This window comes from Malaclemys terrapin, chromosome 10 (genome assembly GCF_027887155.1).
Source record: "Malaclemys terrapin pileata isolate rMalTer1 chromosome 10, rMalTer1.hap1, whole genome shotgun sequence".
NCBI lineage: Eukaryota > Metazoa > Chordata > Testudines > Emydidae > Malaclemys > Malaclemys terrapin.
Genome location: NC_071514.1, coordinates 66832223 through 66850244, shown reverse-complemented (window position 1 = coordinate 66850244; position 18022 = coordinate 66832223). Strand labels below are relative to the sequence as shown.

Sequence of the window (18022 nt, the reverse complement as noted above, 5' to 3'; positions counted from 1 at the left end):
GTTCAGCCAAAGTGGCTCCTTTTCAGTTTCTGCCCTATTTTCTCTCTGGATCTATATTAAAGCTATTGAAAGGTTTCAGTTCCCAGGCGTTGGAGAGTTTTGCTTTGCTTTTGGGGTTGGAACAACCCCCAAAACATAATGAAAATTCAGATGAAGCCTCACATGTTGCCTGACTTGGAGTGAAAAGGTCACAAAATCAGTAACCCTAGAATTCAATATGGTTTACTCCCAAAACTGTAAATCAACCAAGATTCAGTGGAAACTCGCCCTGGGTTTTGCTTAAAAACACATCCCTGCTTTGCTGAAAGGCTCAGAAATGTTGGAGAACTCTGCCCAGGTAGAGGTTTCATCATGAAAGTTTCATATGGCTCTAGTGTAAAATGACAGGCAGAAAGAAAGAAATGTGTGGGGTGAAGCTAAGGCTTTAAATTTATATTTTCCTTGCTATTGCTTAACATTGCTCTCACTTTTTAAAGTAACAACTATTGGAACTAATTTTGTAACAGTTAAGATTTAAGAAGCCAGCTGACTTCAGTTCAGAGCAGTGGTGACTAGAAGGTTCTTTGAAATTGTAGCTGTTAATAAAAAGATCAAAGGAAAACTATTCTTGCAAAAACAACTATAATAGTATTGCTGTGAGTTTAGCGCTCATTTTAATCAATACCATTCAGACTAAGAGCCTGAGGGTCAAATTCTTCTCTCAGAAGCAAATGGGGTAAATCTGGAGAGACTCCACTGATGGAACAGAGCAAAATCAACCCTATTTCAGCATAAAAAATGGTATCTAAATTACATAAATTGTTCTGAGAGATCTGAACTGAGGCTTCTGTGTCCTTGTGTGGCTCCCCACAGCAGGACAATCAGTAACATTTGTAACTGACTAGGCCAGTGTTTCCCAAATGGTGGATCCCAACCCACTAGTGGGTTGAGGGAAGGTACTAGATGAGTCACCACATTCCAGGCCAGATTAACCCATCTCTGGTCCCTAGACAAACACACACTTCTTCTGGGGTGGAGAGAAAGCCCTGGAAGTAGGGTGTGGTGGGATGGAAAGCAAGCCCACCGCACCAGCAGCTCCTGACTGATGGGGCTGGGCCCAGCTCCCTCTCCAGGCCACACTAAGTGACACTGTGACCCTGTGGACCAGGTTGCAATGCCCACAGTGAAGAGCCAGGCCCAGCCCTGTGGGACAGGAGCCACCACTATGAGGTGAGCTTGCTCTCCAACCCTCCTCTTCCCAAGGCCTCCCCTCCACAATGGGCTGGGAATAGGGTTGCGGTGCCAGAGCAGAAGATGCATATATGTAATGGTAGGTTGCAAAATAAGAACACATAGCTGGTGGGTCACCTTAGTAAAAAGTTTGGGAACCAATGAACTATGGCAGTCAGACATTTACACTTTTAACAAAAATGCACAACAGGTGTCATGATTTCAAGAGCCTTTTTGTTTTCAGAAGTTAAACTGAAGTTTAGCATTTAGTCAAATTTTAGGATTGATGTGACAAAATTGCATGGTAAGGAATTGTCCTTGTCCTGTGAGTGTAAGAACAAATTTGTTGTTAGCTTTTTCAGTCCATAGTTAGATAACAAATACACATGTTTGTGGAAACAAAAATACATTTTAGTCATTGAAATACGTGCTGGAACAGTGTGTTATTATTATTTGAACCACAGAACTTAACATTTATGAGGATTGCTACAAACTTTTCAGATCTAGATTACTGAAGGAGGGAAGGAACAAGCACTTTTTAATAGAAATCTGGAAATCTCTTATGTTAACTATAGTAAACTTACTCCGCAGGCCATTTAGTTCCCATCGAAGTCAGTGGGAGTTTATTTCAGACAGGACAGCAGGATTGGATTGTTAATTTGTATTTCAAATGGTAATTTTTTTGCCTATACCCTAATATGCAGGGAAGGTTGTCAGAAAACTGAGAAAAATATGTTCAAACTCTATTAATTAATTTTTTTAGTGAAACCCATCCCATGATTTGGCAGGTAATTTACTTCACAGTTGTAGATGCCATGCAAGGATAAGGGGAGAGAGATCATTATGAAACAGATTTCAAATTACAGTATACCCATTGGCTGGAATTTTCAAAGGAGCCTAAGGGAACTGGGTGCCTAATTCCCTTATGTACCTTGGAAAACCTAACCCATTGCCATGTGCTTAGAGCAGGGAAGTGGAAATCTTTTTATTTTGTGCTCAGATTTTCACTCACTATTTGACATTGAGTAACAACCTCGCTGTGCTTAAATTTTGCCTTTTATAAAATGTGAATAGTACAAGGCTCGTGTGAGGCTTAATGCATTGCTGTCCATCAACAGATTTCAAATCCTCTGACAAAAGCTACTATTTTATTAGTTTAACACAGTGCAGCATAATTTGCTTCCAGGAAGTCAGTCTCTCTTGATTATGAAAAATCTGTATTCAATGCACTGGTTTCCTAACATTGGTTGCAACTGAGATATATTTGTAATTTATTAATCTCAAAATAGTATACAATGTATGTAGCCAGTATACTTTGATTGGTAAATAAGGATGTCACCACTGCATTACTTTGTAAAATAATATTGTTAACACTGTAATTTAAAATTATGTAAACCTGTGTGGCTTATTATAAAAATACCTTTTGAAAAGAAGTTGTTTTACATGTCCATAGAGAGAAACCTGTTTGATCTTACAAAGTGTTTGGAAAAGAATAAGAAAAAAAAAAATACCAGAAATAATTAGCCCCTTTGGTGTTTATAGTTCTTGGCACATGTTCAGAAGAGGGGCACTTCTGCTTCTGGACATGTGGATAGTCTCAAGCTCCAGTGATTTGCTACCTACCAAGCAAGGTGCCATGGAAAATCTCATTCATTATGTCTAGTGCCTGAGGAGTTAATCAAATTCTGTCTCAGAATTACCAGCCAAGCAGCAGACTTCACTGTCTGCAGTGGGTGCAGAGAACATTGCGGAGACTGCAGGCTCTAGTTACCAAGTCTAATTACATTCATATTCTTACTGTATTTCAAAACCAAACATTCTCTGGCCTCTTGAGCATTTCAAAAGCTGTCATAAAAGTAATCAATAGAACAGGAGAAGAGCTTGGGCCTACATATTTATGTTTAATCATTTTTCATCACATGAAAGTAGCATTTTATTTTATTGGAAAACAGAATGCAGTCTTGTGTCTGGAGGTGGACAAGCTCCTTTCAAACAGCGTCTGTGGAGGAGAAGAAGAATTGGATATGTCTTTTTATGCTTGGTCTCTCTCCAGATCAGTATGAGAAATGAGTAAACTGATAAAGTGGTACAGTATGTTAGAAGAGGAATAACAGAGCCACATAAGTAGGATTACCAGCCCTGTGAGATTCGTTTACATCCAATTCTGAGCATTTTTATTATATATATATATATATATATAGTTGCTTACCAAACATCCCTATCACTAATAAGGATCACAGAAAATAATCTGCGGCCATAATATGCTATCTTTCTTTGCAGACGGTTACAAATAAACTGGTGGGAGAGAAAAGGCAGAGTAGAAAATGCTGATAAATGTGTGTGTGTGTGGGGGGGAGGGGGGGCGGAAATCAATCTTTTGCAGTCCATGGGCTGAATTCTCAGTTCTAGCCAAGCTGTGCTCAGTACATAATGGAAATGGAGGGAGGCAAAAGGTGACTTTAAGCCACTTTTCGCTTTCTGTATTCTCAGTCTAGCTCACGACTGCTCTAACTTATGCTCAGCCACAACAAAGCCAGCAAGAAGTCATTCCACAGATGGCAACAGCTGGTGAGCAGTGAGCTAACACAGCCATACTTCTTCCCTTTGGCAACACTGCATCCGTAAAGACACATCCAATCCTCCTTTACCTCTACAACCACTGTTTGAAAGGAGCTTGTCTACTTGCAGACATGAGACTGCATTCTGGTTTCCAGATCCCCCTATGCCAGACAATTACAAAGGTGGGCCAACCAGAGCGGTTATACTGGCTGTATGCTGTCTGGGGAACCCCTGCATGCACTGTTCTCTGGGTATTAGTTCTATCTGCCTGGATGTAAAAAAGAATAGAGCCCTATTTTTTTAAAAAGTTATTTTTAAAGTTCATCCCACTGAACTCAGTGAAGCTGAACCAAACTGTAATTTTGTCTTTTCCCCCAGCACAGAAAACATTAAATTACTATAGGGTTGATTCAGCACAGGAAACATTAAATTACTATAGGGTTGATTCTTTGCAGAATTAAGTCTGCATTAGTTTTCATATGAACTCTGGTAAAAGCCCCTAAAAAGAACAGGACTCAAGTAGTTTGGCAGCTTCTAAACACAATGTTTTAGCTTCAGCTCAGATAAGTGAACAGTGGCAGTCACAATATTTAACACTATATCAATTTGACTGTGTTACAGTAACTCGCAGTAACATATAAGCCAAGGCAGGATTCTAATATCTCCTTAGGCTCCTCACTATGAAGTCTTCCCTTGAGCCATCTCATGGAGACATTCCAACTTCTTTACTTGGAGAGGTATGCAAGGTTTCCCATCTTAGTGTTCGATGGCTGTGAGTAACTACACAATAGCTCATATCAAAGACCACAGGTAGAAGAAAGCAAGCCCCAAAACAGTTTTACCCGTGTACATAGGCTAAGACTTAATAGGAAGGTGCACATTGTCTGCTACTCATTATACCAAACTGAATCACTTCCTGTCCTCCCTCTCATTTGTTGTTCTCTCCCTACGTATTATCTCTAATCTTAAGTTCAAAGTGCAAGTTCTTGGGAGCTGGAACTGTTTTTCTTCCATGCCTCATACGATGTCTTCAAGGATCTAGGATTTCACCCATACTATTTAGCTCATAAGCAACATATTGTCTAAAATACATAATCACATAATTTTGGATTGAGAACAAATATGCAAAAATTGAGTTTTGTTCACGGACAATTCACAAACAAAAGGAGGATACATTTGGTAAATAGCTTGCCCAGTTCTACTCCCTTTCATAGGCATAGGCAAATAAACCCTCCTCCTTCCTTAATAAAAAGATAAACTATCTTTAAAAGTAACAGTGGTCACCAAGAGTAGCCACTCCAGTTAAGGATGCAAAATGTTTCTCATTAAAACCCCTAGTTCTCAGGCACCCAGATTTCTGAAAACAAAAACCCCAGCTTTTTAGGGGAAATTGTCCATGTTTCAACATATAGTTTCCTCAGATATAATAAGCTATCATTAAGTTTATGGGTACACTAAGAGAGGAAGAATGGTGAAGTGGTTAGGGCACTACCTGAGGACCCAGGAGACAGAGATTCAATTTCCTGCTCTGACACAGACTCCATGTGTGACCTTGGGCAAGTCACATAGCCTCACTGTAGCTCAGTTTCCCCTCTGTAATGGAGATAATAGCATTTCCCTACCACATGGGGCATTGTGAGGATAAATACATTACAGACAATGATACATTCAAATACTACAATGCTGGGGGCCACAGAAGTACCATAGACTACCCTAAGTTAAAAGGTAAAAACCTTACAAAAATGTTGAACTGTCAAAATTCATCTAATTAACCATTAATACCGGAGACAGGAAAAGCAAAGGGGTGACTCTCAGAATTAAAACTCTTATTGTACATAGTCATTATGCAATTCTGAGATTCCAATTCTTTTCTCTCTCTCTCTCTCTCTGTGCTAATATGACAGTGATATCTTTAAATCCTATTTTACTGACTTGCATACAAAATATACTCAATACAAATGAATTTACAGGGCCTTTCATCTGAGAGCTCAATGCACTCTACAAATAGCAATTAATCCTAGGAACACCTCTGAGGAGGTAGTTAAGGATTAACAGCCCATTTTAGAACAAGGGAAATGCAGGCATGCAAAGGTTAAGTGATTTCCCAAGATCATGTAGCAAGTCAGTGGCAGAATCTGGAGCAAGATCTCCTGGTACCCTACTGTGTGCACAAAGGGAAATAAGACCTTTGCAGTGATAGGTTAAAATAAAGAAGAACCCACCCAGGTATACTCAACAGGCAGTTTTCAAAGATGACTGCACAAGTATCCATATACTGTGTACATGCTTTATTTTTGGCTCGATATGAAAGCACCTCTCCTTCTCCCCCTTACCTCCCAATAAGAAAGGGGAGGGCTAGAAAACTCTGAATAGTGAATATGTTTCTGCACTAGATTAGCATCAGGTGTTGGCATGTTAGGGGTAGCATAGTTGGGTTGCAGTTATAATATATTTGGAAATATTCTGTGGCTCTCAGTTTCATGCTTCTGCCCTGTTGGTGTGCACATTTTGAGGTGGAGAGATAGAACATTCAGGAATATTGGCCTCTAAGAGTTGCCAAAAGATTTTTTACACTATTTATCCTTCTTTTTTGTCTGTGTTTATTGAGGCAGATTTCTTTGTTGTTGTTTTTTTAAAGAAGCCTACTTTAAACAGATGGAAAATGGGATTTACAAGACTAGCTTTGAACGTCAATGTCTTTCACTGTGCAATCAAACACACTGCTGACATGTCACAGTTATACACAGCATTAACAGCTGAAAATGGGATTTTGAGGGATGCAGGGATGGCTCTGTATCCATAATACATTTATCCCAAAGTGCACTCATGCATCTACTATATTTAGGTAGTTTTAAAGCTGATTTAGATGTACAACAATCAAATTGGAAAAAGAACAGTTCAGCCATACAAAGCTGTGATGTCTAATTTACAAAGAGTCACAATAGAAAAGTGTTAACCATTTAAATGGCTACCCCTCCAACCCCACCCCACCAAGTGTCAAACCCTCCCATGGTAAAACGAACAGAAGGATAATAATCTATGGGAGCTTTAGATGGAAGGGATTGGGAATGCAGATAAAAAAAGATTCTTCAAATTTTGGAGGTTGTACTTCTAAGTATGTGAAGGTAAAGGAAGTTCCAACCTACAGATCTAAGATTAGCTGCAAGTTCACTGGCTCTCCCACCCTTAGCAGCACATCAACATTCTATTGTTCCACACACACAGAAACTAGCAGAAGTACCTGGGGACTGGGTTTCACAGAGTGACTTCCAAGTGATCTCTCTGACCTATGAAGCCCCAACTGCAAAGAGATATCCAGATGGGGTTTTGACAGTCTCTGGGAAATAGGAGGAGCAGTCCTCCTTCCAAAAGTTTAGGAGATTAATTTTTATTCTGTTTTGGTCCCCTTTACACCTCATAGCAGAAGGTCCATGAACTCCAAGGCCCCATAAATCCACACCTGGGGCAAAGAAATGAGAAAGAGGGACAAGTTTACACCATAACTGCATCTTAAGTAAACCAGAAAGAGTTAACCATTTCATATAACAGGATGATTATTCATATAAGCCTCACATTCTTACTCAACTTGGGGCTTGATTGCACCACGTAGGAACCATACCACCCCAGGTACAGCATGACCACGGCTGCACTACTTCAGGGAGTGCAGCATACCCTCCCATCTCCACTCAGCAGGTTCTGAAGGCCAGCACATGTGTTAAGGGATGGGGCCAAGGACCTCTCTCTCCTTGTCCTCTTTGGGTGCCTTGCATCCAGTGGTGTATGGACAGGAGAAGCCCCTGTACTTCTCTAGTGTGGGGATTACAATTGTGTCTGGCTGTCATGCATACTGTAACGGGGTCAGCACCCACCTCTCAGGCGTGCCCCCTTTTCTCTGGCCGATACACCTGCAATCAGTCTTTTTCCTGGGGCGGCACTCACCTCTTGCAGGCAGCCCCCCTTTGGTTGGTTGGGTGTCAGCCTGCTTTTGTTTTTAGTTCTTTCCACGGGGTGGCACTCACCACTCGCAAACATCGCCCGGCTGATGGTTCTCTTGGTGGGTCTTCAGCAACTCAGCCCTCCGACCGAGCTGTCTACACTGTCTCCCCTTCCGGGGTATACAATCACAAGTTCTTATCATGGACCTGGTATGGGACCATAGCTCTTAGGCTTCTTCCCAGAGGCACTGCCTTCTTCAACCACCCAGCTGGGGCCCATCTCGGTACCCACAGCTGGTGGTGTTTCAGCAGGCTTCCCTGGGTTCAGTCTTCAACCAGACCAGCGGGGCTCATCTTGGTACCCTTGCCTGGTCTGGCCAGGTCCTGGGCTCAGCCTGCCTGCACTGACCTTTTCATGGTCTTACTCTATCCAGCCAGCCAGGCACCCGGTCTTCAGCAGCCTTCCCTGGGCTTCAGTCCTGTCTGCAGTGAGCTTTCCGCAGTGAGATGTCCATGGTACTGCTGCACTTGCAGCCAGCCAGTCACCTAGTCTTCACTCTTTGAGCTCCACCCAGTAACTTAACTTCTGCGCTCTGCTGCTTCTCTTGTATAGGGCCCTTCTGGCCCTGGATTGGCTGCTCCATCAGCCCCTTGGATTGGCCGCTCCTCTGCAGCCACTCTAGGCTGCCTGGAGGAATTCTTGCTGCTCTTTTCTGTGGCAGGGTGATGCAGGGCCACAAGGCCTCCAGCAGGGGGCCTCCAGATCTAGTCCACGCTGCCATATATACACACAGGAAAAGGTTTGGACTAGTTCTGTCCTCTACTTTCATGCACACCAATAGGTCAGTCAGTCACAATCTGGCCCATTGACTTTGTGCTACACATGAAACAGCTCTGATCAAGTACCATTTCCTTCCAACTTCTCTTCCCCCTGCCTTAGAGAAGGAACAAGAAGTCAAACTGTAGTTGCAAAGATGATAAAAATATAAGGGGGATTTTAGTGACCATACAACACCAACAAAAATTGACAGGGCTAAAATCCATCACTAATAGGCATATTCATACACTGGAATCATTTATATTGATAACTCCTTTTGTTAAAATTGGCTACAAAATTCAAATAAACTCCTACTGTATGTGTAAGGCTGCATAGGTTGATAATAAGTTTCTATGCAGAAAGAACGCTTAGGTCTAATTTAATAAAAATCAGTTTTGGTATTTTTGCTTTTTCAAAATGAAGCTGACATGCAGTATGTTTGTTAATAGTGACAAAGGTTTATCAGGTTTATTTCATTAAGTAATGAAAATGTGATCCACTTGACACACAGTGGAAATAAATATGAAGGATTTTTAATAAATGCAAACCCAATATGATTTGAACGCAATGATTTGAAATTTATAAAGACATATTTTATGTATTAGGGTGGAAAGTCTACAATTAAAAAAGATCTGGGAATTTATAGATGTTAAATTAGCTTTTAAGAAATAATGTTGTTCTACAAATATTATAGAAACACAATATTTTAGTACTAGCCACAGAGGTAAGAAGAAAATGTTTTTCCCTAACTTGTTTCTAGATTCTGCTTTACCTTGGGCATGTTATGTAATCCCTCCATGCCTCCATTTTCCTACCTGTAAGATGGGTTCAATAATACCTATATCTGACAGGTAAAGAGAAGTCCAGTTTTCTCTGTAACTAGAGCTGGTCAAAAGTTGGTTTCCATTCCACAGGAAATTCTGTAATTAAAAAATTTGGTTTCACCCTGGATTGGGGCAGAAAGTTGAAATCTGGGAATATTTCTCAAAATGAACTATTCTAAAAATATTTCATTTCAACTTTATTAAAACATCTCATTTTGATAATATCACAATGTTTCATCTCAACTTCATTGTTTTCTCTTTTACATATTATAACAAAAGTCTAAACAAAATGTGAAAATTTCGACATTGAGCCATTCCTGAAAAAATGTTTTGATTATGTTGAATCAACATTTTCTGATGGTAAATTGTTCTGTCACACAATTTGCAACCAACAATACTCTCATTCTAATTTCTTCTTTCTAGTTGCTCACAACTTTCTCAAATAAATTATTTGGGGGTGAAATTTTGGGTGTTTGGTTTCAGCCTGATGGTGAATAGTCTTTGGAAAAGTTTGAGCAAAAATTATTCAGCTGTTTTTTTGAGTTATTCAAGTGTGAGTGGGAGGAACAGGGTATAATACACATTTTCCCCATATACGTAGGCACTCATTTCAGCATTTCTTCACTATCAAAAGATGCTATCAACACTGATCATATTGATAGTGAGAGGATGAACTAGAAGATTGAATATAGACAGAAATTTCGTAGTATTTAACATAGCAGGGAAGAACGAAAGTACAATCACGTCTCTTCCTTCAAAGACATTCTAGACAGCTTTCAAAATGGGTTAAATGACAGAATGAACTGAGAAATGAGACACAGAATTTAAGCTTTCAAAATAGGATAGGAATTGAATGGTAGCTGTAGCATAAACTGGGAGAGTCCTACGGCTTTGTAGACCTCACCTCATAAAGAACATCCATGACAACTCTACATTTTCTCAAAAGATGAACCAACAGTAATTTTCAGCTGCCTTTGAATTTTTCATACTGAATAGCAGAAGCTATCTTCAGATGCATGCACTGTGGGCCATGATGAAAGAAAACCAAGAAAGAGGCAAGAGTCCTAGGCAGCTTCCTAAGGCTTCTTTACAATCAAAGTGTTAGGCACATGTGGGAATCTCTCAGAGGACAGCCATGAGTGATTTGATTAGTACAGGTTCAAATGCCAACTTTCCCATGCTATCTCAGCAGCCTAAAGCAAATCAAATGCAGTCATTCCCCAGTGCTGCCAATTTCACCCATTTACTTTTCACTGGCTAACTTTTGCAAATTGAACTTTGCTGTTGGCTGGAAATCTGAGAATCAAGGTATTAGTTTTGTAAAACTCTAGAAAGTCTCACTGGATTTAGTTAGCTGAAATACTTAACAAAATGGAACTGTATTTGCAGAATCTATTTATTTGGCCTTCGAGATCAACCAATAAAATAGCTGCAAATTTTACACAGAATACATATAACTTGTATAAGGGCAAAATAAAACCACCAGACACCTCATATTCACAGCACTTTCTAGGCTTTGCACTCCCCACCTCTAGCTTTTGCAATGGGAGCCTGTTTTATATTAAACAATTGAACTATTAGGGCTACAATGGTAACACAATTTACTGTTGTGTGAGAACATTTATCTTAATATATCTAGAGATCTGAGTAATAGATCTTGTATCTGACAGAAATCTGAATGCAGGCACTGCTCCAGCATGAAAGATATGGCCAACAAAAAGAGTATGAAGAAAAAGAAATCAAGGAATTAAGGTTGTCTCTTTGGGGCATTGCTTACTTAGCCAAGAGAAGATCTGGAAGTGGGTAGTATTAACCTTGGAATACTCCATTAGAATTATACCTAAAACTGGAGCTCAGAAAACTATTCACAGAGAACATACTTATTCAGGGCCAGATTTCTGATAACCATGGCTCCAGTTTAGAAGCCATTTCTTTTACAAGTTCTACAATTGACTTAAGTGGAAGTACCAATGCAGTTAAAGGTACTATTCATTGTGAATAAGTCTATTGCAATCTAGTCCTATATGATGTTAACATCTTTTTTCCCCCCAGTTCATTCATTATTTACGAATAGACACAGATTTTATTAATTTGATAAATATTATTTAGTGAATGGCCTTTGCAAACATTTTCACCCAACAGATTGCTCATAAATTGTGTGTCATGATTATTACTTTGATCATTTACTATTCCTAATTCATTACTTAGTTGTGATTGATCACCTAAGACATTGCCTATATGACAGAAGTTGCCCCAGTTTAACTACATAGATCTAGCTAAATGGATCTGAACCCATACTTAAACTGATTTAAATCTGGTAATTTTCCAATGAAAATTAAATCAATTTAAACATGGAACTGTTGTGTGTCTACATTGGGAGTTTGAACCAGTTTAATTAGATTGATTTAAAATTGTTTAAACTGGTGGGACTTTTCTCATATAGACAAGGCTTAAGTCATATGGTAGTGATTCCTGCTCCCTGACTGGCTAACTCAAATCTACCAGTATGGCCACATAAAAGTATCTGGTGTGAATACATATTTGCAAATAGATACTTGCTAGAACAAGTGCTCATGAGAAGCTAATAAGAGGGGCTGCTTATCCATCAATGTGAAACTGCAGGGGTTTTTTTTTTTCCCTAACAAATACGGATGAAGACTGTTTTGCAATAAATAGGACTGTCCATATTTAGACTGACAAAAGTCATTCAGAAAAAAAGTAAATGTAATTTCCTGGCTGTTTAGATCATAGATTTGTAAAAGGAAGAAAACTCTAGCAAGTCTTCTTTGTAATATATTACAGCTTTATCAGTAATTGCATTCGCACATCGTGTATTGAAATTAGAACAGGCTATTATCTACATTCTGTATTTTAATTAAAAGGGAAGACAAATTCTTTACTGCACCTGTACATTATAGAAAGCATTCAATTGCCAATTAAGAGAGAGACAGATGGAGATAGGTAAGGCATGTAAAGCCTAATTTTACAGCATAGTCTCCTTCCTAAGCAATTTCACTTAATCTGAGGGAAAATACATCTTCAGTGATGAAATCTACAATCGAAAAAGAAAACCCAGTTCTATGGCCATTACGCAGATAGTTTCCTGAGATGATGAGCAGCAACCTTTGTGAGTAAAATCCACCCTGTGCAGAGGGCCTGCACAAGCAGGATGCACCATTTATGTTTTAACAAAGCCCTATTTTGAGGATGGATGTGGTGAGTTGCCTTCATGCCGGCCCTCTGCACAGGGGTAAATTTCACCTTCTGAATTAAAGTTCCATACTGTAAGGCTAAATTCTGGATTAGCGATGTTTAGGACTAGAGCACAACAGAATCTGTACCAATAGCAAAGGTGCAAAAAAATGGAATGGCAGCTGAGGGAAGCATGCAACATGGTGGAAACAGATGTCGGGCTCTACAGCAAGAGTGGTGTCTAAAGGACTTGCAGAGGCCAAGTAGGTTTTAGCTTGAAGGAAAGGGGATATAATTTGTTATGGCACACCCAGAGCTGGTGCAAAGGATGGTTTGGCAAAGTCAAATCTGCCCTCTTTAGGGGAACATAAGGCACAGCAAAGTACCCATTCATGGCAGCAAGCACATTCTGCAGAGTCCAAACAACCTCCATTAAATAAAGATATTTTTCAAAGATGATGGGGCAAGTGCCTCTGACTCCGTATTGAAATAAAAAAAGAAAGAAAGTACATTACATTGCATTGCAACATCCATACTACTCATTGTAACCACAGTTTTCCTATAGTCCCTTTGCTTAGTTTGTCACCAGCTCCATGTCTAAATATTGGTATTTTGCTGATATTCCTCTATAATAAAATGGTATGCCACATGCAGTTTTTAGGAATGATGGTAAGAAAATTTATCAGGATGTGTGTTCATTTAGTGCTTCTGAAAGCAGGAGCGGCGCCAGGGTTTTTGGCGCCCTAGGCGGGGGTCCTTCCGCACTCCCGGTCGTCGTTGGCAATTCTGCGTCGCAGTGGTCCTTCCGCACTCTCGGTCTTTGTGGCACTTCGGCGGCGGGTCCCGGAGCGAGTGAAGGACCCGACGCAAAATTGTCGCCAAAGACCCGGAGCGCGGAAGGACCCCCCGCCGCAGAATTGCTGCCAACGGCAGCAAAATGCCGCCCTCCCAAATCCTGGTGCCCTAGGCAACCGCCTCGGTCGCCTAAATGGAAGTGCCGGCCCTGCCTGAAAGTGAGGAACCCAAAGCATTTGGTTCCATTGCTTCCTATCACAGCTGTACCAAATGCATCTCATCTCTGCCTGCAGCAGCCTCTCTTGAGCAGAGTGTGCTGTTTGTGTTGAATTGTGACAAATGGTTTTGTATTTTTGCTGTGTGCACAAACAAACACTACAGCTAGCCCTCCAGAGTCATTCTGCTCCTGACTGAATTCACCATTTAAAAAGCAACGGGTAGAGGATGCTCTGCAAATGGAGGAGGGGAAAAACTGGTAAATCAGGGAGGTTGGGAGGGACCGAATGGAAATGCCATGTCTGCCATAGTGTCTCTCTGCCCTTGGGATCCCATAAAAGATCCTTTTCTCTAGCTCTGATGGGGGATGTACTTCCATGGTACTTTGAAGGCAGGGCTGAGGTAGAGCCAGGGACCTACCCACTATTATCAACAGCATCATCCTTGCTGACCCCTTATCCAAGTGGAACTTCACATACTGTAAAAACCAACAGAGGGTTCTGTGGCACTTGCATCTAAAGAAGTGAGATTCTTACCCACGAAAGCTTATGCTCCCAATACTTCTGTTAGTCTTAAAGGTGCCACAGGACCCTCTGTTGCTTTTTACAGATTCAGACTAACACGGCTACCCCTCTGATACTTCACATACTGTAGTTTGAATCAGTATAGATTCCTGCTAGATCCCCTTTGTGGGTACTACTACAGGGGTTCTCTGTGAAAGCTCTGTTACCTAAGCAGCATTGTAGTGAACAGCACCTCCTCTGCAGGACTAAGGCTTCCCTTCATGAATCGCTGGGATTCATGGGGTTGGGAGACTTCACCTCTGCCAGTTCCCCAACTCCCTTCCTTTGTGAGATGATTTGGTAAATTCTGCAAGGTTAGTTATGGAGAGTTTTCAGGTTGCCTCTCTATGGGATGGGCAATATTGGTCCAGAGTCTCAAAATGTGGAAAGACAACAGCTTTTTTTTTTTTTTTAAAGGGATAACAAACAACATACACAGTGAGAATGGTACCTGGGTGACACCTGCAGAGCCTGGCATATTTAGAGCTTGATCCAGAGTCCACTGAAGTCAATGGAAAGATTCACATTGAATTCTATGAGCTTTGGCACAGGCTCTTAATGAGAATTAAAATTGGTGTCTTTTGGTTTTCAGAAATGTATGGTATAGGTGGACATTTGCATGGCCAGTTTAAATCTGTTGAAATATTATACTGAAGCCACTAATACCTGGGCTGCTGCTATCCATAAAGATCTAAGGAAAAGATCATTGAATCTTTCTACCAAAACCATTTTAAGAATGGATTTTTATTCCCATCTAGAAAGATTTGTTTTTCTAGCTGATCTAGATATAATCGACATGATGGACTATAAACTCTGCATTGATGTTTAATATTTTCCTGCACTCAACTGACCTTTTCTTTTTTTCCCCTCCTCTTTTTGAAATCAAATAGCTGACAAGGTCAACGACGACTTCTATTCCAAACGCCGACACCTTGCAGAACTGGCTGCCAAGGGGAGCCTGCCACTGCACCCAGTGCGCAGAGAAGAAGACAGAACGTACACGCCTGACAATGGCACAACCAGACAGAATGGGCAGAAATCCAAAGTCTCAAAGATGCACACACACCCCTTAGCTTACAACTCCAACTTCAAAACCTGGGACCCCAGTGTCCAGTCCCTCCGACGGCAGACATATGCAAACAAGGGAAAGCACGGCACAGGAGAACCAGCAGCAAGTGACCCACTGACAACTCGGAGCCAGCACTATCTACCCCCACAGCCATATTTCATAACTAACAGCAAGACAGAAGTGACTGTTTGAGATTGCTTTTGAGAAAAAAAGATCCCTTTAAAAACAAACAAAAAAAACCCCACACACACAACTGAAAGAGGCAAAAAACAAACAAACAAACAAACAAACAAAAAACGACATCAAGAAAGAAAGGAACTTCCACTTGGACATTCCTGCTATGAAGCCAATTGTAAGGCAAAGAGTGGGCTAATACCATTCAGCAATACACTGAAGGTTGAATTAGAAACACCATTTGTATTTCACACTGGAAAACAAACCCTTGTGACTAATTTTTTTTTACTTGAAACTGAAATCCATGATGAGAAGTAGCACAATCTAGAGAAACTTTATGTCTGCTTAAACCATTACACTATGTTCCTGCCTTGAGACAGAGAGCTAGTGAGAGAGAACAATATACTGTAATACATTGTTTTGGTCAGGAATTTTGTATAAATTCTAATAATAATCACTAGACCTGTGAAAACCCAAGTGCAAATAACTTGGTACCAGCCCTAACATTGTACTTTCATGCCATCACTATATGAAGCGCAAAAAAACCCCCAATAAAATAAAATAGACAAAAGACTCTTTCATGTGAATCCAACGAAGACTGTTACAATTAAAAACATATGAGAACTTTCTGGCTGGCAAAGAGTCCAGAAGGACAACAACAAACACAAGACGCTTTTATTTTAGTTTATTTTTGGTTTAGTTTAAAAGTTTTTTGAACCTCCAAAATAAGAGACATATCATATGACAGAATGTGGGGTGGGAGTGCGGGAAGGCGAGGGCAGTGGGCAGAAAACCACTCCCCCTCAGTCCTGTTTTCCAGGCAGAAGGTAACAACTCTCACTTTGCGGACTGTCAAGACTTTTTCTTCACCTAAATGTTTTGCCTATATTCAACTGCTTCGGACTGAAAATAAATAAGCGTGGGTGGTGCCTTTACTGTATTGCTATTGTTCAATGACAGTCTTGTTTCTCAAAGTGAAACCCGTGTTCTTTTAAGCTTATTTCCTCATGTTTTATTAAAGTATTAGAAGGGTTCCATCCCCATCAGCCTCTCTGCCCTCTTTTGTTGTCAAGAATGAATATTCATGTTTCATCTCCGTGTAGTGGTTGCAAGGTCAGGAATATTTAGTTAGCCCCTCACCCCCTATGGTAAACCATAATTTTCCTACCTAAAATCCCCTATAGTCTTTCATTCTATATTTGCTTTTAGGCACAGTAGTTCTCCTTCAAAGTTCAATTAAATGTTACATGGCATATTGTCTTTTCTTTGTTTGCTTTTTGTTAGTGGTGTCCCCCCTCTTGGTGGGCTATTTGATAAAGGGGACTACTGCACTAGCCTCAGACATCACAAAGGTCTGGGTTTAAAAATCAGACTCAGTCTTGCTTTACCATGGTTCTGATTACTTGGATACATTTTTCATATCAATAAAACCACTCCAGAATTTGGCACAGTTAGCAGCCTGCAGTCCTGGAATGGCAAAATGTGTGTACATCAGCAGTGAAGTGAATAATTGTGAGACTAAGACTGTGTGGCAACAGCCTGACACCAGGCAGTGCAATCTGCATTTCACTTTCATCATGCACTAAAATCCCTGCCCTCCCAAAAAAGAAGTCATTTGGCCAAGTCATAAACTAACCATCCCAATAAAATTTACATTCTCACTGGCTGTCAATTCTCCTTAAGTTTAGTTTAGTTTCATAATGTATCAGGACATGATTGGCTCCATGAGTCTGAGAATTCTATGCTGTAAAGTGAATCAAAGGTGGGATTTCTTAACTGTATTTAGCTGATTCAGGCAGTATTTCTTCTTAGATTTTTGCAAGGATGCAAGAGCAGAGAAGTTTAAAAGAGGCTAAAGGACAGATCACTTATCCAGCCATCTCAAGCTTGATTTGCATCCTGACAATACAGGCATCACTCTATAAGTGTGCTTCTAAATTGTATGATCATCTATTTTAAGTCTATGAGAAGTAGACAAAGCCCATGGACTAATACTTTGCACACACTCCAAGTTCTCCAGTATCTCACTTCATTCCTTTAACCTTTATTGCCTTCACAACTGGCTAACCTAATTTGACCCTTTATGGAATGTTGCTGTTAATCCATATGCTTTAGATACACACTTCAGCTGCACTCTTATCCATACAGATTTTTGTGTAACTTTAGCATATTTTATGTGGAAATATTTTAGTAACTGTATGTTCTGTAAGTAAACCCGTGTTAATACTTGTTAACAACTACAGAGTTTATGATACCAATAATACTTCCTATGATTAAAATGTTTGTTTGTTTTTTAAGAATGTTTATTTGTAAACATATGTATTCACTATATTAATATGAATTTCTTACCTGGCAATAAAACTGATTCTATGTGAATCTGATTTGCTGGCTCATCCATAAACTTCGATCACTGGGCCAACTCCTGACTTCCTCATTCAGCTTTTAAAAGGTCTTTACAAACTCCCTCTGAAGCCAATGGGTCTTGCCTGAGCAGAACTGAGAAGTTGAGCCTTTATTATTTGTATCATGCAGGAAGAAAGTTCTCTTGCAAATGCAGGTTGTATCTTATCTGTAGTCAGTATGCACCTTGCTAGCATTTGAACTCTGCACACCTGATTAATTATTTTAAAGTTTTGGGAGAAAAAAATTAAAAAAGACACATAAGGGCC

The 18022-nt window shown here is 40.2% G+C and overlaps 1 protein-coding gene across 2 annotated transcripts in view; it reads left to right on the top strand.

Annotated features, from left to right (window-relative positions):
- SHISA9 (shisa family member 9) overlaps positions 1-17729 on the top strand; it is a 266486-nt gene extending 248757 nt beyond the window's left edge. For both annotated transcript variants that reach the window (XM_054041003.1, XM_054041002.1), the window contains one exon: positions 15001-17729. In XM_054041003.1, the coding sequence (XP_053896978.1) occupies positions 15001-15371 (371 nt within the window). In that variant the 3' untranslated portion in view covers positions 15372-17729. The remainder of the gene's footprint in view (positions 1-15000) is intronic.
- Positions 17730-18022: the final 293 nt, after the last annotated feature.